Genomic DNA, 21,637 nt, shown 5'->3' on the forward strand with positions numbered 1-21,637 from the left:
TGCTTTTATTTCTGCTGTTACGACTTCTAATGCCTACAGGAAGCCTTGAATATGGATGTTACTAAATGAAAACTAGGGCCCTCATGGAGAAATGCTCTTGGGCAGCGTGGTAATTTCACACCTGGAAGGAGTTATATTTGTTTGATAATTTTTGTAACTTAACCAAATTAGCCTTGAGAAACTATAATTCTTAATCAGAGTCTTGAACTCTCTGCTCCATTAGTTAGAAAAATCAGCAGAAACATTCTTGCACAAAGGGTGGACGCTTGTTTTGGAAAGCAGGAAAGTGCTCTGATTTTGTCAATGCTTGGGGCAGCAGTGTCCCTGGGTTTGAGGCTGTTCATAACACTCTGAGTCCTTAAGTAGGGCCAGACTCAAAGTCACATCAGGTCAGCCGCTCTTGAAAAATTAAGCAGCCAAGTGATGTTCACCATCCTTCTGAACCCACCAAAAGAAGATTCTTTTGGTGGAAATTGAGTTCCTGAGAAGATTCTGAAGATTCTGAAGGACAGTTTGAATATTAATAGGGATTTGGCTAATAATTCCAGTAAATAGGGTTCCAATAATCATGGGAGAGGAGGGTGGAGGGAAAGGTGAGAAATTCCAGCAGACTCTGCTGTGTCTTTGTGGCCCAGGGAAACAAGGTGGGGAGGCCTTGTGCTCTCCAGTTTGGAAGGATGCCACAGCCTGGAGACACCAGTGTTAAAGAAATTTCTGAGTAGGTCTCCACAGTGACCCAGCAGAGTTTGTTGTCAAAGTTCACTCACTCACCATGTAGACCATGATCAGTTCCCACACACAGGCACAGAGATGTGCACATCTATATCTATGTGTACAAACGTACCTATGGAATGTTCCCCCTGAGTTTGGTGAAATAATCACATCAAACCCATTTGCACTTCTCAACAGGCAAGAGTGCTGTGTCCAGTTCTGGGCCCCTCATTCAGGACAGACATTGAGGTGCTGGAGCAAGACCAGAGAAGGGCAATGAATCCAGCGAAGGGACTAGAGGCAAGTTAAACCAATGTAAAGCTGAAGCTGTGAGCGTGTGCTTCTTTCCATCCCCTCTGTGTGGCAGTAATTCCTTCTGCCAGGTTGGACACTCGCCTGTGCTGCTCTCACCAACCTGCCCTTAGGCACCTCGCAGGGGCAGGGCAGCTCAAACTCTGCCTGGAGCTTCGAGAGACGTGGTCCCAGCTAGAACAGGTTCCAAACCAGCTCTTCTCTCTCATCTCCTGTGTGGAGCACAGATCCAGCCCAGCAGTGGAGTCAGGGCAATTCCTCCTTCCCATCCACAAATGTCCCTTTGCTGACTGGAGTTCACTTGACTGGAGATGCCCTGGTGCTGGGGCTCTGTCAAGGACATCTCTCTGTGTTCTGCTGTGGAGGGGTCTGTGAGGCCAGACAGAGAAAACACACAGTGCTCATTAAAAAGAGAGCACTGAAACTTGGACCCATTCCTGTGCACTTCAGTCTTGGCACAGTGCTGCTTTCCTGCCTCCCTCGGACTCACCCAGCAGTGACATCTCCACGCTGTGGGTTGTGAGTGTCGTGCAAGGATGGAGTTAGAGGAGTTCTGATAACTCCTCCCCACTCTCTGCAAAGGTCACTGGCTCAATCCAATGGAACTAAACTGGAAACAAATGCCCAAAGAGCAGAAATCCCCAAACGTGTCACATCAAATCACAGAGAAGCTAATGGGACAGAGCCACGTGGTTACAGCATGTGCATTCTGCTCTATATCATTAATTTACTGATGTTAAATATTTCAGCAGGTAACTTCCAGGGCTTCCAGAACAGTCCTAGTGGCTGTGATCACAAATTATTCATCACTGGCACTTGAACAAGAAAAGCCTTTCTGAACAAGGGCATTTCTGAGTCTCTTGCCTTATTTTTTTTACCTTTCAGCTGACTCCCTCTGCCTTCCAGAAGGAGATGTCTCTCACTATCAAGCAGAGGCTGGCCAGCACTCAGGAGATGAATCTGCCCCAGGTTGTCCAGCTTCAAGACAAGAGCGAGACCTCCATCACAAGGTAGCCTTTCCCTGCCCTTTTCCTTGCTGTTTGATGTGACATTTGAAGTGGGTGTGTACTTGTGACAGGCTTCCCTCCAGCTCATTGAAATATCTCAGTGTCCAGATCCTGCTGTCGTTTCAAACTGCTGGTGGTGGTGGAGGTCCTTCTGGTGGGGGAAAGGCAAAGCATTTTTCCTTGCTGAGACACTGGAGTCCCAATTTGTGCTAAGTCAACACAAATAACCTCTGCTGAAGCTGGTGGGGTTTGCTGGAGTGTAGCTGCCATCCCTGAGAGAAGGCTTGGGCAGAGCACAAGGGAATGAGCTTGCCATTTTCCATTCTTCTGCTGAAATAGCCACCTCTTGCTTTGGTGTGGTCACTGTCAAATGCTTAGGGTTATAGGATTCCCTCCACAGTGGCAGTGTTGGCCTTTGAAGGCTGAGGGCCTGTGGTGATTACTCCTGATTTAAGAAAACTAATTGTATTAAAGCTTTGGGTTGGAACAATGCGTGGGACACTGACAGGGTGTTAGATTTTGCAGGCTGCCAGATGTACAGGGGACTTGCCCAGGGCAGAGGGGAGTGGATGTGCTTTATCTGGATCAGTGTTTGCTGAGGGGTGTGTTTAAAGCTGCTTTTCTTAGAGGGCTGCTCACTTTAAAGCACAGTCCCAGTGGGTCAATGACTGAGATAGGCTGTTGAAATTGTCAGCAAGAGAGCTGCAACAAACTGATTAAGCACTGCCCTGGATAGCACAGGAGGCTGGGAATGCCTCAGACAGATGCACAAATAACTGGCAGTGTGCTGCAGCCCCTCACTTCAGCCACTTGTGACTCCTGTGGAGGTGCAGGACACCTGCCTGTGTGTTTTGAGTGGGAACAGTGCTGCTGGAGAGGGGAGACAAAAGCAGGGAGGGGTTTTGTCAAAGTAATGTCTTTGCTCAGTAAGCATTTACTGTTGTATCATTCCAGACATGCCTCTGCAATGGTAATAAATATGACACCAATAATAGATTACAAGAAAGCAGCCATTTAAAGCTCATGTAAAAAGGAGACACCAACTTCAGTCTTACTCAAGTTGCCCAAAACTGCTGAGAAAAGAGCTGAGTCTTATCCCCATTCAGCATTCACCTCACTTGTCTTTTTCCTAACTGCTGCGTTACTTTCTTTTTGCCCTTACCTCCTCTGGTACTCTTCTCACTGGTGTCTAAGCATCAGATAAAAAGAAGTATTTGGACTTGTGTGGGAGTCTCTATCTCAGAGTAAAAGTAATCCCAAAATTGTTTCCCATGGAGCCTGATGTAAGTTTTGGAGTTGTACTTGCTCCAGGAGTACTCAGGGCTCTGTCAGTCAGTGCCCCAGAGCTCTGTGACCCCATTAGCACAGGGCTCTGCAGGAGCTAAGTGCTGCCTTGGATTTTTGAGAAGGAAACCTGAAGAAACACCTGCCTAAAGAGCTGCTTGGCTTGAGCCTCCTCGGTGTGGTGCAGCAGCTTTTGAGCAGCCCAGGGCAGAGGTGAAAGAGCCACTGTTTCCCCAGTGTGAGCTGGGCAGATGTACTCACCCAGAGTCTGTACTTCACTGGGGATCAGTGCAGGATTCTCATTCACGAATGTTCCTCCCAGCAGCTGAACCTCTCCCTGTTCTCTCTTGCCTCTGCAGTTCTCAGCAGTTTACCCAGATCACCGCTCACTTCAGCCTTTCCCACCAGAGGTGGTGTTTCAGAATTACACCCCTGGCGAGGTCTATGAAATGCCAGTGGTTCTGAGGAACAGGGACCAGGTAAGTGCTGGGATGTGGAGGTTTAACACTGAGCAGCTGGAAGAGGAGAGTGATGTTAATTCCAGTGCTGTACAGCACAGCAAGTTACCTGCTGCAGCACATCCAGAATAAAATGTCTCAGCACCTTTGTTCTGCAAGATGGTGGAAATCTTCCCAGGCGATTCTCCCCTGATTTTGGCAGTATGTTGGTGGTATCTAACCCAAAGGACCTTTTCTAGCCCCTTTCTTTCCCTTGAAAGCCCTGGATTGATGTGAATGTTGAGGGCTATACAGTTCTTACCTGCCCTCGCGCTTTGCCTCGAGTGTGCACCGTGTCCTGTGGCTCCTTGGTTAATCCTGGTTCCTGGCAGGAATCTCTGCCTCTCTAAGCTTATTTAGCTGCCTCTATGCAACTTGAACTTAAAGCTCAGGTGTTGAGTCTTCTCTACTTTATGCTGAAATTAGTTATAATTAGTGGCATTGGCACTGCAGGAAATGTGTTTTGAAACAGACTTGGAATCGGGCTGATTTAGCAGAAGCAGTGGGAGGCCTTTAGGTGCCATTTCAGGCTCCTGCTAAGTTTAATTCACCTCTGCTCAGGTTTTCCAGAGGCAACATGGTGTTTCTGCTTTCCCTTTGGAGAACCACAGCACCTCCAGAGCAGTGTGTTCTTGAAGGTCTCTACCTTCTCTTGAAAAAATTGTGATTGTTTTGCAATTTCCCAAGAAAGTTGAGAAGGGAAAAGTTGAAAAATGTCAGCAATTGTGTTCCACTGTAAAGAGAAAAACTGAGGCCTTTTGAATTTCAGACAGGGGAACATTTTCTCAAATGAGGCTTGTGCCAAGAGCAAGCTGGTGGGAAGAAAAGAGAGAGGAAAGGAGAAGAGTTCAACCTTTTCTCCCGAAGCACTTTCTTAGACACAAGGGCTTCTCTTGATACATAACAGTAAAGTGTAGTGGAAGTAGAGAAAGGCCAGAAAAAGAACAGTGTAATTAAGGGTGGTGTTGTGTAATGAAGAGTAAGAGGTGTGCATGAGAGAAAGGCAGGATGGGAAGATGGAAGTGTGATAGGAGCAGATGAATTAACCCCCTCTCCAAATCCACCTCTTGGGATAAACAAACAAGTGGCCAAAAGAAGCTGTTGGGGCTTATGACAGGTGGAAGAACAACAAGAGAAGTCCAAGTGTATCCCGGGATAACAGGTTTTGACAGGGACACGGCTGCAAAGGGCAGGGAAGGATGCAGTTCTGGTCCCTCAGTTATTCCTGGAGAGTACTAAATCATTCCTGGTCTGGCATTTAGCTTGGGAATATTGGGAAGGTGCAGCATGGATGTCCATGCCCAAGTGATTCCGTTGGTGGGGTCCATGCTGATTCTGGCACATCTGCTGCAGGTTTCCTCTGCTGATTCAAATGTGCCTCAGTTTCCCTGTTCCTGCTGCTCTTTTTTGTTCCCACTGAGCCTTTTAGCTTCAGCTGCTCCAGTATCCATGCAGTACATGAAGATGTTTGTTTTTGCCAAGTACAAGCCAACAGACAAACAGTGAATTTGCTCTGCTTTCTCAAGTGGAAAAGGACGTCTGCATTAAAATTTCTGCTACTCTCAGTAAAAAATAATGAACTTGTACAGCTGCATCTTGGCATTTGTATACCCTGAAAAGGGGCATACACATGTGTGAGCTGTTAATTTTTTTTCCCAAAAGAATTATTTTTGAAGCTAGTAAGACCTCAACCATTGGACAGCACTGGTGTAAAAGTAAGATTCAGCTCTGAGGAAAATAAAGACAGAGATGATAATCCCAAGAGAAGTTATTGTATTCTGATTTTGTTGGCTTTTGGTAATGTACTGGAGAAAAGCAACATTGTGTTCTGTCTCCAAGGTTTCTCACCAGATTCCTCTGAATCACACTGACTTAGATTGTGTGGTAACCTGAGGTTGTCTGCTCCCTAAAAATCCAGCTAACAGCCAAGCGTATTCCAAACAGAGGCTCTGTAATCATTCAAATCTAGAAGTTCCTCACCTGTTTGCTGTCAAATTGCTTTTCTGTCTTCCAACTGCTCCTCACCACCCTCAGAGATATCCTGGGTGGCTTTTGCTGATGGTCTTAGCCATGTGTATTCATCTTCCAGGGGTCTTGGTGACCAAAATATTTGTCTTCAGTGTGAAATTAGCCCCTGGAACTCACTGCCCCAGGGTGTTGCTGGAAGCAGACAGAATTTGGAGAGTTCAGGACTTCCTTGGCTATGGATTATCAGGCTTGGATGGATGTGCAGAACAAACCTCCATTTTTTTCCAAGCTTCAAGTGAGTTTGTTGTTTATCAGTGAAGCTGCCTGTCCATCAAAATCACTTGTTTTAGACTTTGTGAGGTGTGATTTGGTGCTCAGAGGTTGATACCTGTGTGCTAGAAAATGCCTTTTTGCTGTGTGTTTGTGTGTGTGTGTATTCCAGAGGGCAGAACCTGGCAGCAGGGTGCCTGCAGGGCCTCCTGGGTGCAGGAAGGAATGCCCAGCAGTCCAGCTTGCCTGCACTGGCAGCTGCCTGGCCACAATCACCAGGCAGCAAGAGCTCCTGGAGAGCCGAGATTGGCGTTTAGTAATGAAACCACACTGTGAGTCAGTGCTGGTCATGTTTCTCCAGGCAGAAAATGCCTTTGAAACCCATAATTGATAGGCACAGCCTGGGGTGTCATGTGGTTTTCCATCACTTTGGCAAGTTGACTGCTCTCATCTTCTGCCTCAACCTTTCCTGGTAATGTCTTGTGCTTCTCCCTTGCTTCTTTACAGCCCATTTAAATTCTCAGTGCCATCTCCTTGTTTTGGGGGTTGTCTCTCTGTCTTGCTATGTTTTTCTTTTTGCCCTTCAGGTTTCTTTTACTCTCAGTAAAGCCACAGTGTCTGGTCTCCTTCTCTTGCTGGTCTGCCCACATGACTGTATCCCCACAGCTGGACTGCCCCACTCAAACTCAGTCTGTTAGAAGGGAATCTCTTCCTTACCCCAGGATAGCACGTGCTGTTTTGCCTTCAGTAGCACATTCCCCCTTGGGAACACAGCTGCATGGCCGTGTGCAGGCAGAAGCAAGCAGGTTCTTTAGGCTTGCAGAATGACTTGTAGGATGACTTGGTTCAGGTGTTCTGTCTCCATCCTAGTGCGGGTGTCTGACCTGCTCGGCACTTCCTTGCCACAAGGCATTGTCCTACTGCCTCTGGCTGAGCTGCTTTGCCCAGACAGATGGGATTCACTTCCCTGCCTCACCCTGGACTGAAGCAAAGGTGATGTGTTTCCACACCCTCTGTTCCCCAGGCTTGCAGCCGTGCTGTCCCTGAGGACACCTGCCTGCCCATGACCCAGCTGCGAGGCCAGGGGAGAGGAGGTGCTGTGCCCATGGCAGGGAGCCAGCCTGGCACAGGCATGCTGAGCTCTACGTGCTCTTAGTCAGCAGGAGGTTGGTGAGCTGCAGGTGACTTGGACACCTGCCTGAAAGAGCTCGTGTAGGGCAAGTACAACCTGTGGGCAGTGACACTGCTGCGGCTGTGTCCTCATGCATGTCACTGGTTGCCCTGGCAGCTCACAACTGCTCTGTGCCAAACATGCTGTGCTTTTGCTTGGAGGTTTGAACATCAGTGCTGAGGCCCTGGCAAGTCTAATCCCCGTGCTGTTATCTGGAGGCTTGTTATTACAGGAGGATTTAAGATATGAATGGAAGGAAGCCTTGCAGGGAAACAAAGAGAGGCAGGCTGACTCTTTCCACCAGCATCCTGAAATCTCTTAGCACTGTTCTTCACCTGAATTGTTTGGAGAGGCAAAGATGGGGAGAGCTCTGAGCCAGCTGATGTTTCTGCACCAAGGCAAAGGTGCAGGATCTCTTTGGGTGCACCTGTTTTCCCATCTTCCCTTTGCTGCTTAGACTTAGTTTAACACTTTGTCCTATCCTCAAGCAGCATGGATACAGAAAACTAAAGGGGAAATGCCCTGTGTTCCCTAGATCCTTGTTCCTTAGGAGGGACTAAGGAATTATTTAACACTGTTAAAATTTAGACTAAAAATTATGCTGGCCTTGGGCAGTTCTCTGTACTACCCAAGTGACACAAGAGCTTAACATCACTGAGGTAGGCTTTGCAAAGTACACTGGTGTCTTTAGAATGTGATTTATTAGCATGAATTAGTGTTCATTTTCAGGGTGAAAGAGGTAAATTGATACCTGTGAAGGGCAAAGTGCTGCACTTGGAGTTGAGAGGCAACAGAGCAACATGTGAACATCACCACAGATAGAAGTAGGGGGAGATAACCCACAAGAGCACTAATGTCCCATACTTTGTCCCTTGTCTTGCCCTTGAACTGGTGAGTGCATGGCACAGGGAGCTCTGCCAATGAGAGGTTCTCTGCACAGCTTCACTGACACCCCGGCAGTTTCACTGAACTGGGCTTTGGGCTCCTTGCAGGGGTTTTGTAGGGCATCAGGAGAGGGTTGTGTGCTGCTCAGCAAGAAGCATGTGAGGATTTTTACCGCAGAATCAGAATTTTGTGCAAATTGAACATTTTGTCTTGTACTTGATTGAATGCGAGTCAGCGAAGTACCAGAGTGCTGTAGCTCAGCTAGAAACACATCAATAGCATGGGCAGCAGGAGCAGAGCACCTTGAAAATCCCTTAGCAAAGAGGCAGGCGTTGAGAAATGGTTCTGAAAAGCCACTTGCATCGGGCTTGAAGTTGCTGGCAAAATATCTGTGTTTTAATTGTGGAAGGCATGCCTTTGAGCAGCATGTGGATCATGCTCCATGATCCACAGGGATTATGGATGACCCAGTGACTTGGGCTGCAGATACAAACCCCTGTGTCAGGGTTGTGGATATTGCAGTTGGTTTATATAATTCTCTTGCTTTGAATCTGTTCTTCCCTGGGGTAAGTCTGACTTCAGTGAAGTCACTCCTGATTCAAGGCAAAACTGTGGCTGAGCCCTAAATAGAAGGACCATGTGAGCTGCTAGTGGCTGAAATGCCACGTGCCATGTTGCCCTTTCTTGACAAATGAGCAGTTTCCTATCGTCTTGCAGTCGTTTGGGAATGTATCACATGGTTGGGCTGTCAGAAAGTAAATGAATAGCTGACATGTCTCTTCGTTTATTGGCACTTGCATTATAAATATGAAATGCTAATGTTTCTGCTGGGCAACGTTTCCAATTAGTTCCTCTTGCTGCTTCTGATTTACACATTCCTGTTTTACGGCTCCAGTTGCTCAGCATGGATCTTCTCATGCCACCCTGTGTTCCCTGGTGTCCTTGCATTGTGGTCTGACAGTCTCTGCCTAATTGGAAACCATTATGGAACTGACTGGCAAATACTCAACAGACAGGAATGTTTGTATTTGTGTGTCCTTCAGGCTTATTAAGGGATTATCTGAAAGGAAGAAAGAAGCAGGGAGCACATAAAATCATAGCACAGCTTATTCTGTTCTGTCCTATTGTTCTTTCCACTGTAGGAAGACAATATTTTTCAGGCAATACCAGTTCAATCTGTAAGGTTTGCAAAATTCATTCCTAATGCTCAGTGGAGACTGAAATATTGCTCACTGATTAATAGGAAAGATGACAGAACGATGAGTTACTGCGTTACTGAAATTAACTCCTTTAAAATTCAGTCCAGCCCTCTTAGATGTTTTGTAGTGCACCAAAGTTGTTCCAAACAGACTTTTAAGATGACTCTTGCAGGGAGGAAAGGGACAGAAGATGAAAGCAAATGAAAGCACAGAATGAACCTGGAGAACAGGGACTGCTTTGAAAGACTACTGTGAATTGGTAGCTGAAGGGGCAGGAGCAGGGGCACCCCTTCTCCTGTGGAGTTTTCCTCATCCTTCAGTCTCTCCCCTTTTTTTAATGGCTCTCTTTTCCAGCCTATATGATATCATGGTTTCAGCAGGGAGCTTTCCCTGCTTGACTTATTATATTACCTCATGCTACAGGGATGTTTTCATTGCAAGTTGTCTGCTGCAGGGAGTTCAGTGAAGGATTTAGGATTGGTTATGCAGGATAACTGACATCTGAGTCTGGTGTACCGGGCAGGCATCAAGGTTGATATCACTGTGACACCAATTAATGTTGGCCTGAGTCTGCAAAGGGCCTGAGAGCAGTGTTGGGTTAATGGTTGGACTTAATGATCTTCAAGGTCTTTTCCAAATGAAACAATTCTATAATTCAAGGAAATAACATCTGGGACAAGCAGTTGGTTTAGTTTCAGTGGCTACTAATTTGAATGCTGAGGGTGATATTTGGAAGGCCACAGCTTGTAACATTTTGCTTATCAAAGAGGAATTAAGAGCAGAGGAATGATCCTACAGTCATCTGTACTTTTCTTGAAATCGAGAGAAGGGTTGTTTGAAGGCAAAAGGGATATTTGCATGAAAATTTGTAGCCTGAAGCTGTGTCTAAATAATCTATAAAGCATAGAAGTGATGCACCCTCTTGCTCACTCAGGCTTATTTAGAAACCTGGTTTTAAACAGTCTGCTTAGGGTTTGCAGAATAAAAGCAAGATTTTGAACTGGTTTCAGCTGTCCCCCTGGGTTTTGTCCCAGAGTTAGTGTCCTGATAACACAGGGCAGTGCTGCAGTGGAGAATTTGCAATCCTCTTTTCCCAAGGGAAGGCAATTCAGCTTTCTGAAGCTGAGCGAACCATGAGTTCACAGCAGCAGGGACAGCCAGCCTCTGCCTAGCACACCCCTCTCTGCTCCGGTTTCCCCCTTTTTGGCCTGACACTGCATCCACTTTGGGGGGCCATCATGGGGTTGAAGGGTCAGCACACTCTGAAGTGCTTTGGGTCGAGCCTTCCTCTGGCTGCAGCATCCCTGTAAAAGGGGCTCAGCACACAACGTGCATGGGCATGGGCGGCGAGAGGCAGCGTCCTCCTCAAGGTCATGGCTGCCTCGCTGCTCTTGCCTTGCCTTGGCAGACACAGAGAAGTCCCCTTTCCCAAGCCCACCTGTGCCTCCAGTCCCAGTGCCCACCACCAGCAGCAGAGCTGGGAATGGGTGCCTGTGCTGGCTTTTGGAGGGATTTATTCCTTGGGCTCTTATTTACATTTATGCTGATCCCCTCACTTCTTAGCAATGACAATGACTGAAAATTCCCTTTTACTTCCCTCTGATACCTCCAGCTGTTGAAGTTTCTTTTCTCTTTATCCCCGTACTGATCTGAACTCCTTGCATCCTCTTCAGTCTACCTGGCATCTGGAAGGGAGAGATAACTGAATAGAGGATGCCAAGGCTTAAAAAGACACACAGCTTTCAATTGGATTTACAATGCCTTTGTTACAGTAGTGTGGCCAAAATAAGAACAACCAAAAAAAAGGTAAATAGCATTCTGCATTTGCTAATGGAGTTTCTGAGGGTCTGAGCAGTCTGGGACGTGAAGTGCCCAGATAATAGGTGCTTTAAATTCCCATGGGCTGCCCGTTGCTTTTATTTTAGAGGGCTTAGGCTGCAAGATTGAGTGCAAAATTGCTAATTCAGAAAGACTTGCTGAAGATGAAACGCTCTCCTGAAATGTGATCTTCAGTGCTGTAGGTCGTTTGCTGCAGTTCCCTTCCTGCTATTTTTACCTTCCAAATAGGAGAAGCAAAAGCACTTCTGCAATTTCAAGTGTGAATATTTGAGAGGTCTAGGGAAAAAAAAAAGATCCTTCTTTATTCTTTTACCATCTTGGATGTGGCTGCAGCTGTTAGGGTGAGTTTAAACTGCTGCTGAGCAGGTGGTTGGTAGGCACTGGGTATTAGCTTTGGGTTAAAGCAATAGCTGTGTGTCTGTGCCTCTTCTGGCAGCCTTAGGTCCCTTTCCAAGTTTGGAGAGGATGGGTATGGGAGCAGGAGGTCCCAACCATGGAAGAATCTGAATTGGTTCTGGTTAAGAGAGCTTGCTGCTATGTGCGGTTCCTAAATCAAATTGTCTGCTTGCTGCTTCAACAATGATAAAAATATCAAACGAGTTGAATGCACTGAAGAGAAAAGATCGGCCAGCAAGTGAGTGATAAGAGGCAGAGCTTTTATCAGCTCATCGATACAGGAGCTGCTGGAGGCAATGGCTCCTGGCCCTACAGCAGCAGCTCTACCACTGATTTCACCAGGGGTAAGACGATGCTGCCAGCACAGCAATGCCACATCGTGCATCTAGTGATTGATCTGCTCATCCCTACAGTGAAATGGTTTTGGTGATTTGATTCACCTTCCTACTGCTAAATGCCAGACAGCTGAAGGAGGGGCTGTCTGGCTCTTGCCTGAGCAAGCCAACTACTGGGAATAGCAGGGTTTAGTTTGCTCTGATAGGGATGCCTGAGGGCCTCCTTTTTGCAGTTCCATCCCACCTTTGTCCAGGTAGGCACCGAATCACTCCTAGAGACCTTGGAAGAGGGAGGTGATTAAGGCATCAACCATGCAGCAGAGGCAGCAAAGTTATTGCTGTGTCCCCTGCAGCTGGGGTGAGATGTAAAGGGAGATGGAGATTCTCCCACAGGAAGAGCTCTCCCTAAGCCCAGGGCAGAGCTGCAATAGGCTGCTGAGGGCAGGGCTGAAATTCTTAGTGATTTAAGTACTTGTCAGACATCTGGCAAGAATAGTTTGGCATTAGGGCCAAGTGAGTTCAGTGTGGGCAGATGGATCAGATGGCTTTTTAAGGGTGTGTGTGTCCCTTGCCTTGTCCCAATGATGTTATGGGAAGACGTGGGAAATACACGTGCACCCTACACTCACCTGGCATTAAAGCAGTTACCATCTCCAGCTTGGTAAGTATTTCACCAAAAATGTGCTGTTGATTGTTCATGTGGCAAAGTCCTTTTGAAAATGTACCAGAGCACCCCTGCCAAGCTCCCCCAGCACTGCTGCATTGCTGGGACTGGAGTTAGTGTTGTGGCACAGCTGGGTTCTTAGTGGTGCCTTTAATAGTCTGCAGTGGTGGTCAAAGCAGGTTCTGTTATTACTGTAATCCACTACCTGAAATTACTCTATTTTGGTGCCTCAGAATCAAAGTATCAGATAATTTTGTCAAGTTCTGCTGTGAAAGCAGGTGAATCAATAGAGTTGTTTCTTCTTTGCAAGTTAACAGCCCTGTCCAAGTCATCCTACTGGAATGAAAGGTCATTGAGGTACAAAGTACTATCAATTATTGAATGCTACTGTTAGGGTCATAGAACACAGCAGTTGTCTTCTGCTGTGGGGACGACACTAAATGTCCTTTGCTGAGACAGTTTCTTTTCCTGCAGGATTATTTCCACCAGCTCCTCTGCATCACCGAAAGGGAAGAGTTCATTGTTCCAATTTGTGCCGTTGGTGCCCGAGCCGTCCTGGACTTCCCTGACCTTCTGGACTTCTCGGAGTGTCCGGTCAAGTACAGCAGTGAGAAGACTCTGCTGGTTCACAACCTTGGTAACCGGACAGCTCGTTACCACCTCAGCACCCAGAGGTGAGGCAGCTCAGCTTTCAGTGTGCAAAACAACAAAACCCAACTCTGTTTGGGTGATAACAGAGTTGGTAAAGAGCAACAAAAGGAACCAGAGCATCGGAGCTGCTGCCCTGCAGCCATGGCTGGAAGTGGGCAGGACGTGTGGGGTTTGCTGTTGCTTCTCATGTTTTAAGCAGGATGCAGCCTTTGAGCTTTCTCTGTCCCAGATTTCCTGGAGGGTGCTGGAACATGTTAGGTATTGGCTGCACCCTCCTGAGCATAAGCACCTTGTGAAATGGTTACTCAGCACTGTCAGCCAAATAGGCCTGTTCTCTGGGAGGCCACAAGCACGTGGTTTTCCAGTGGTCCTCTCATGAGATGCCCAACGTGAGCTGTGCTGTGGACAGCCTGTGCTGTTTCTGTCAGTCAAAGCTGATCTGATTTCCCTTGTCACTTGAGGGCATCAGTCATCTCTTCTGTTTCATGGTGAACCTTTGAAAGCCAGTTTAAATTTCAAAAGATGATTTAATCTTTGAATAGAAGCAGCATTTTTATTCTAATTAAGTCATCCCCACGTTCACTGAGATTTCTTTTTAAATACTCAGACATTCCTGTGTTTCTGCTCTTTTTTTGGTTTTTTTTTTTGTTTGTTCTGTCAAAACATCATCATGAATTCTTCAGTGGGAACTTTCTTAAAGGCTGACGTCCCCTAATGCCTGTTCATCTACCATCAGCCCATTGGTATATGCACAGGGGTAATAGGAAATATGACAAATTTGGGGAATATGTGAAAAGCAATTGGGCTGATTTAGAAGATAGAATCATAGAATAACTTTTGTTGGAAGGGACCTCTGGAGATGATCTGAGCAAACACACTGCTCAAAACAAGACCTGTGTCTGGGGCTTGCAAGGTGCCATTGGGAGATCTGGACCCATAAAAGTTTAGATGTCGTACAAGAAAGCAAATTTACAAAAGAACATAGTTAAAAAAGCAGAAGAAAATAAGCTATTAAAAAAACATCAAACCTTATCTTTTCTGCCTGTCGGGAGCAGTAGTGATTCATGGAAAGGGTAGATCTAATGGGACAAGAATTATCTTAAGAAACAGCTCACAATTAATGGATGAGAGGCCAAAGTTTAGCCTGCCAGCTCCATCTCTTGGCAGTGGTTTTCATTTGGCTATTACAGTGTGTCAGGGATGTCTCCTTTGCAGCTCTTCTTATCTGTGAGCTCAGGGAACAGATCATGATGTTGGCTGAAGTTCAGAGGAGTTAAGTATAACTGTGGAACTTGTGTCTTTGGGTCTTGGAGAGCCACGTCTATGTGAGGGGTAACAAGTTCCTGCTGCAGCAGTAAGAGGTGTCTGGTGGGTACAGCCTGGGGTGGGACGTAGGAGATGCAGGGGCTGATTTGCACTCGGTTTCTCAGTCCTAAGAACTGAGTCCTGAATTTGGCTGCACCCTCTTCTTCTGATAATCTGAACATAGGAAGATATGTTCTTTCTCAGGCATCCCCTGAAGTCACCCCCTGGAGTGTTATTCCTATCCTGCCATCTAAGGGCAGGAATATGTAGACAAGGGACAGGAGTAGGAAGGGAACAGGATAGAATGCAGTGCTCAAGTATTGACAGGAATTCCCCTTAACTTCCCCCAGAGCTTCTCTGTTCTGGCAAAATTTCTGACAGAAGAATAGGAAAAATAATTCTGTGTTTCCCACACCAGGCACTGATCCCCCCAGGCCCCAGCAGAGACCTCCAGCAATCCTGGCACTACCATCAGGGCAGATGCAGGAGTAGAGTAATCCAGCTCTGGGCTGTGGGGCTTTGTCTTTCCTCTCCTCTCTGCAAAGTCTCAGGTCCAGCACATAAACAGGGCTGGCCCAAGGCTTCTCCACTAGCCAGTAGTGATGTTCTCACTGGTGGTCATGGGAACAGGTCAGGCCTAATTGCAGCAATAGCTCCTTAATGAGCAGAAACTGCAGCATTTTCATCAGCTGTCACTACTGACATGTATAAAGTTCAGCTTGCCCACGGCTCCAGTTGTTCTCATTATTTTTTTGTGTGTTGCTCTAATCCCCACCAAACTCTGCAGAACGTGTTTTTAAGGTGAAAAATTGACCACCAGCAAAGCACTAAGACCAAGAACTTTTGTTTTCTCAGTGGGGCTGTACAAGAGCCCAAATCGCAGCAGCTGCTGGGCAGAAGTGTGTTTCACCTGAGCTCTCCCTAAGCGTTAAAGGACTGAGTTTTGTTTCTCAGCCAAGAACTGTTTACCTGGCGACAAATCCTAATTGCTCCTGCTAAACCCAAAGCGCACAAAAACATTTTCATCATTATTTCCAACGCATTGCATGGAGCTTGTCTGGTGGGCCAAGCAAACAGTTACAAGCTTGGATGACATCCCAGAGTCCTAGATTGCATCACTGGTGAATACACAGAAACCTCCAGTTCAGCTCCCTTGATGTGCTCCTGTTAATGGTGCTTCATTTAGCTGGGATTGAATTCTTCAGGCTGTAAATGGGATCCTCCTTTTGGGTCTTGTTTCCATGTCACTATATTGTTCTAATCTGCATTTGCACTCATTCAGTGTTTTGATTGTGGCTCCTCTTAGAGTAGCTTTCATTGAAATGCTGGTAAAATATGCCCTTTCTTAGGCTAAAATGGGATGTTTTCAAGGTAAAAAAACCCAAACAACCCCATGCAAATTAAACAATAATTATTCTTTGGTCTTCAAGCCCTGTCTGATTCCTAGGCTGTAATCTCACAGGACAGGTAGTGCCCTGACATTTGCATCCCTTAAGGTGATGTTTATCGGTGGCAGGAAAAGAGATTCCTGAGGCAGTCAGTGTCAAGTTGTGCATGCAAATAGCTCTTAACCCTCTCTGGACTATTCACAAACCATCCTCGGATGGGATTGCTGGCAGTCAGACCCTTGAGCCTCATTGCAGAGAACTAGGGGAAAACACTGAGGGGAAAAAAGCCCTGGCATCATCTCTGATGGGGAAAATGAAGCATGAGATCACAGGAAAAATTAAGGCACATTTTGAAATGGCTACTTAGGGAGCTGATATGGAACTCTTCAGTCACCTGTGGAATGGCAGTGAGTTCGATGGGATGTATTGGCGTCACTGGGGCTTGGGGAAGATGATGTGTAACTACAGGACTGGGTGTGCTTAACTGGCAGCAGGGAAAGCTGTAGTAGAGGCTACCCAGCATTGCAAATGGGCCAAGGGGAATTGTCAGCTTGTTAGTGAGTGCTCAGCTGCTGTGCAGAGCAGCATGGGGTTGCCAGCTGAATATAAACATGTTGTGATGCTGAATCCCTTTCTGCAGCTAGAAGTGATGCCCGGTTTGGCTGAATCAGCTTCCTTTGATACGTGAGGCCATCCGTGCAAGGGCTTGGTGGTGTGTTAGTGGTCAATGTACACATGCCGGAAACTCCCAGCTCTGGCTGATTATTGTTGTTTGAGGCTGAACAAGGAAATCTAGTATGGATGTGCCAGCACCTGTGAACATCTTAGCTACTCACGAGGGTAAAGCATCTGAGAAAACTACTGCCTTGCTCTGATACTCATCTGTGCTTTTGTGTAGATGTTGCAGAAAACAACCACCTTTTCATAGCCCTGTTCTTTCTCTTTAAGAAACCCCTTCCTACCATGGGTCGTCATTTGTCTGGCAAGGCTGGTGTTGCAATCGGTGGCTTCCAGGAACTTGTTTGAGAAATGAAATGAAAATCCTATTGATTTAGTCTCTAGATCAAGCCTTTTCCTTTCTTTCTTTTTTTTTCTTTGTAAACCCCTCAATGGATGTGGATAGGCAGCAGGGTTTAACTGAGGTTTAGGTCTTGTCACCTTGCATTTTATATTCCTGAGATCACTCAGACAAGTTCCTGAGTGCTTTCCATTTATATTGACTTCAGCCAAAGAGGAGGATGTTCAATACTTGCCTGAGCAACTCACTACCACATTAGGTATTTATCTGAGTCACTCATGTGTTGTGCAGGATACCCAGCTGGGAATACCAAAACCCTTTTCAGGTTGAAATCAGCCTTGTGTGAGTGTTTGAGGGGGCTCTGATGCTGCTGGGAGCAGCATTAAGCTACTATTGGGCTAAATTCATAGCAGCAGACCCTGAGCTCCCGTTGGCCACCGCTGTGTTGTCCATCTTCATGCAACTCTCCATTCATCCAGACAGTTTGGATAATAATAAGCACTAAGTGCTCAGAGTTGGGGAAACCTTCTGCTTCCCAAGGAGCAGCCTCTTTTGACTCCAGAGCTTCACTGTGGTGCATCAACTGATGTAATCTTTTCTGTTTGTGTTTGGTGCTGGCAGCTGGTAGAAATTTATTGTATCCTGTAAGTTTTAGAAGATCTTTTTTCCTGTGTTACTTTAATGTGTAAGCCAGTCTGATGCTGCAGTTATTACAGGACCAAGCTTTGCCTTGGACTGTCAGGAATTTTAAAACTTTGCAGAGGGATTTTTCTTTCTGCCAGTCACGGGCAACTGTTGCTCCTTCTGCTTTTCGTTCTCTTGTGAGAATTCCAAGGAGCATGGCTGTTTCCTGTTGAACTTTTATGTCCTTGTGTGTTTGCTTCAAAGTGAGTTGAGGGAGTCAGTTATTGTAAGCAAAAAAAAGGTGTAAATGGCAGTTTGTGCAATTATGTGTTGATTTTGTTTCTTAATAGTAGCAGTGCTGCCACAGATGCAGGATTGGTACCTAATGCTTTATCCAGCTGATTGGTTATAGGCTTTTATAGTTCCAATTAATTAGCTTGATGGGTGAGCCTAATTGGTCTCCAAAGTGCTAATTTCTGTCGAAACAGCTAATAGGTAACAACCACTTCCTGCCTTTGTTCCCCTTGTCTAGAACTCTTGTAATAATGATTTTTATACTGTTTTAGATAAGGTTATTCTGCTGCTTGCAAACAGAGTATGGCCTTTGCCCTCTCACCAGGGCACTGTGTTTCAAGACAGATAGTCTTGAAGGGGAATAAAGTTTGTGCTTCAGTTGCTTGAGGTTTTTTTGCACAGCTTTATAGCTCCACAACTATGTAACACCCCTCCTGACAAAATCCCTGCTAAAGCAACCTGCAGAGTTGACTGCATGAGCACAGACTGGGGGTTGTGTTCTAGGTGGGTTGTTTGGAAGTTAAAACTCTCCTTCAGGCTGTTTTGTTCATCCCCACATATGCACAGAAACAGATTTCATGTGAGCCCACACAGCCCATTTTTATCACATGAAGGATTTCTGGAAGAATGTGGTTTCCATCTCTTTGCAGGTCATCCTTGACTGCAGCTTGCCCACTCCATCATCCCCAGAAACCACAAATACGTTCTTAAGTGTCATTACCTCTGGATGTGTTTCAGGGCAGAACTGCCCATTCATTAGATTCCTCTCCTTGTGGATCAATCAGCATCTGCTGAGAAGCAGTAGAGCAGCTTGAAGGGTGATTGATTTATTAAGTGGTATGTCGAGTCTGTCTTTGCCATTAGAATGAAAGCAGTGTTTTCCCCATGGGCCAAAAGCAATGTTTCAACCAGGCAGGTACCCCAGTGTATCATTACTGTAGCAGCAATAAAGATTAAAAATGGCCTGTGGCACCCTGGCCATGCAGCAGTGCTGTCTTTCATCATCCCACGGTTTTGGTGTCCTTTCCAGCATATTCTGGAAGGCTCCTTCATGCTGGGCAGAACAAAGCCCCCATGCTGGCTCCCAGATATTCCTGTGCTGGAGTCTTTCATCCAGCAAGACACACAGGTCTTCCTAAGCACAGTGCAGAGGAGATAATGGGGAGTACTTGGCTGCACAGTGAGGAGCCTGATTGAAAATGAGTTGATTTTTATCATGCCAGAGAGCTGTCTGAAGAGCCACAACCAGTCCTGAACCCATTTCATCCCCATCAGTTTTCATGTGATTCCTTTGTATAGAGACCTTTCTCTTGGAATGTGGTGCCTGGGTTCAGGGGGTGTTTGGCTGAGGCCTGCACCATGTTGGGAACTTCTGATCATTAACACCAGCAGTGCTGCTGGTGAGGATACTCTGGGGTTTGTTGTAACCTGGGAATGACTCAGCTGTGCTCGTAGAAGAGATGAGAGCAAGGCCCAGGCTTCTGAAAACCTGGGCAAATGAAAATGAACTTGCTTTCTATAACAGCCAAATATTCCAAATTTGACTGTCATGCACTCCTAAAAAGATTTCATATCCAAATTCAGCAAAGAGGGAGTGACAGGGACAGAGGAAGAATCATCTCAGAAGATTAAATGCAGCAGGGACTGTTTATTTCTATTCTGTCTAATCAATCTGGCTACCAGCTTTCAAATATTTAGAGCAGTAGTTGATGAAGAAAAGTACCAGCTGTTGAATCCTAGGAAAATGTTCTTCATAAACCCTGAAATTTATTTTGAAATCTTGTTCAAGGGTTTGCTCATCCAATCACTGAGATATACTTTCAGGCTAAATCAAATTTGTCTTTATATTTAAGAACAATTTGTGCTACTCTGAACAGTATTCCCTTCTGCACCAGGCTGATCATGTAGTATTAGAAAAATTCAGAGAGATGTTTTAGCTTTTCTGTAAGTTCCCCCTCAGTCTTTTTACAGGCCCCACAGAGATGACCCAGGGCTTGATTTCTTCACTTCCAGGCAGTTAAAAGTGATCATGATGTGCTAAGATAACTGTGTCCATAGTCATGCAGCTGGGTGATAGGATAAAACACAGTGGTGTTTCTGCTGCGTCACAGCCTTATGCAGGACTGCACAACCCAAAAAACATCTGCACTACTGCTGTATAAAAAAGTCTGCCTTTGAATTTCAAGTCCAGACATTGCTTTGCCCAGGTTGTAGAAAGAGCTGTATCCTGTCATCCGTAGGAAATGTATCCAAAGGATGTAAGGATGAGAGAATTGACAGCCTCTAATAAGATTGTGTTGTGTAAATAATGATACGGCAGATTCATCTAGGTTCAGTAAATGTGCTTTCATGGCAGCAGAGCATCCCGAGCTGCACACTGTGGACATTACCCTGTCAAGTGAAATGCCTTGTGCTGAATCGCTGGTACAGTACAGAGATTTATTTTTTAAACATATGTATTAAACAACCAAGAGTCTTAAATGAAATGTCACATTTAATTTGGTGCCCAAGACATGAAGTCTGCAGCTGCCCTCAGCCAACCCCAACAGCTCCGCTCTCTGTGTCAGTTCCTCTGCCTGGCAGAAAGATCTGCAGCATCCTCCCGATTCCCTTGCATCTGTGTCTGCTCTCCTGTACCCAGACATTTGTGGGGGTATAGATTCAGCACGTGCCAGCAACATCCCTGTGTGGTACAAGGTGCTCTGGCAAAGCCTTCAGCCTTCAGCAGAGCCCTCAGTGCCAGCAGCCAGGAGTGTTGGGGTGGCTGCAGCCCCGGCTCCTCTCCGGGAGCGCAGCAGTCAGGGATGTTTAGCAAGGCGTGCAGAGACAGAGCATCTGCTTCCTCCCTCCTGGGCTCTGGAGTTGGCGTTTTCCTGGGCTGGAGGCTCTAGTCTCATCTTTGTTTAATAGCTTCTGATGGTTTTATCTTCGAAGCATCAGTCCAGTTGCTCTCTGTGAGCCTCTACAGCCTCCCCCAGCAGTGTGTTTCAAAGGATGGGATATTCCCTGGAAGAGTTCTACAACTTTCGTGTAATTTCTGACGGATAACATTTTCAGGCCCTTGGGTTCCTGATTGATGACAAATAATGACAAATTTTTCCTTATTCCCATTTCCCAGGCTATTCATGCTTTTGCAAACCTCTCCTATCTATCTTCTCTTCAATTTCTAGGTTGAGAAATCCCATTCAATCTTCATACAGAAGCTGCTCTGTACTTTTAAACTTTCTTTCTGCCCTTCTTTATTTAATTTGAAATGCTTCAGCTTGGTTTTTGAGATCAGAACAATCCCAAATATTTCAAGACTGATGTGGCCATGGGTTTAGACAGGGAGATGATGATAGTTTTCATGGTGTTCATTTTGTAGTGATCTTGTCATCTTGAATGTTGTAGAGTATTGGGTCGTGTTTCCTCGCCTGTGTCCCCTCCTGCCGTGGGCTGTCACTTCACTTGTTCTTCTGGATCCCCCTTTTCTGCCCACATGCCCCCAGGCATCCTTCCTTGTCAGCAACAAGAGATGGGGAGAGACAGGAACGCCTGCAGGAGACCCTGGGCAAGCTGTGACTCCTCAGAGTCACCTGAATGACTTTGATGCAGAATTCCCTGTGATCTGAGTGGGTCACCTGAGCACATCTGAGAAATCTCACTGTAAATACTGTCCCCTTGGGGACAAATCTCTACAAACATACCCAGAAATAAGTGCTTAAGGTGGTGTCTAGGACATCCTCACACAGCTGTAGGGATGTGATAAATGTACTGATCCATGAAACTGCTCAATCAGCTAAAAGCTGTGACACTTTTCTTCTGGTCATTCCCAACCAA

General features: G+C 46.1%; 1 protein-coding gene across 1 annotated transcript in view; it reads left to right on the top strand.

Moving 5' to 3' along the window:
- Positions 1–987: 987 nt before the first annotated feature.
- The window catches only part of HYDIN (HYDIN axonemal central pair apparatus protein), a 54,323-nt gene continuing 33,673 nt past the window's right edge, over positions 988–21,637 (top strand). The window contains exons 1-5 of the mRNA XM_039558593.1: positions 988–1,011; positions 1,909–2,033; positions 2,985–3,000; positions 3,674–3,793; positions 13,013–13,212. Coding sequence (XP_039414527.1) covers positions 988–1,011; positions 1,909–2,033; positions 2,985–3,000; positions 3,674–3,793; positions 13,013–13,212 — 485 coding nt within the window. The remainder of the gene's footprint in view (positions 1,012–1,908; positions 2,034–2,984; positions 3,001–3,673; positions 3,794–13,012; positions 13,213–21,637) is intronic.

Source organism: Corvus cornix, chromosome 11 (assembly GCF_000738735.6).
Source record: "Corvus cornix cornix isolate S_Up_H32 chromosome 11, ASM73873v5, whole genome shotgun sequence".
NCBI classification, from domain to species: Eukaryota; Metazoa; Chordata; class Aves; order Passeriformes; family Corvidae; genus Corvus; species Corvus cornix.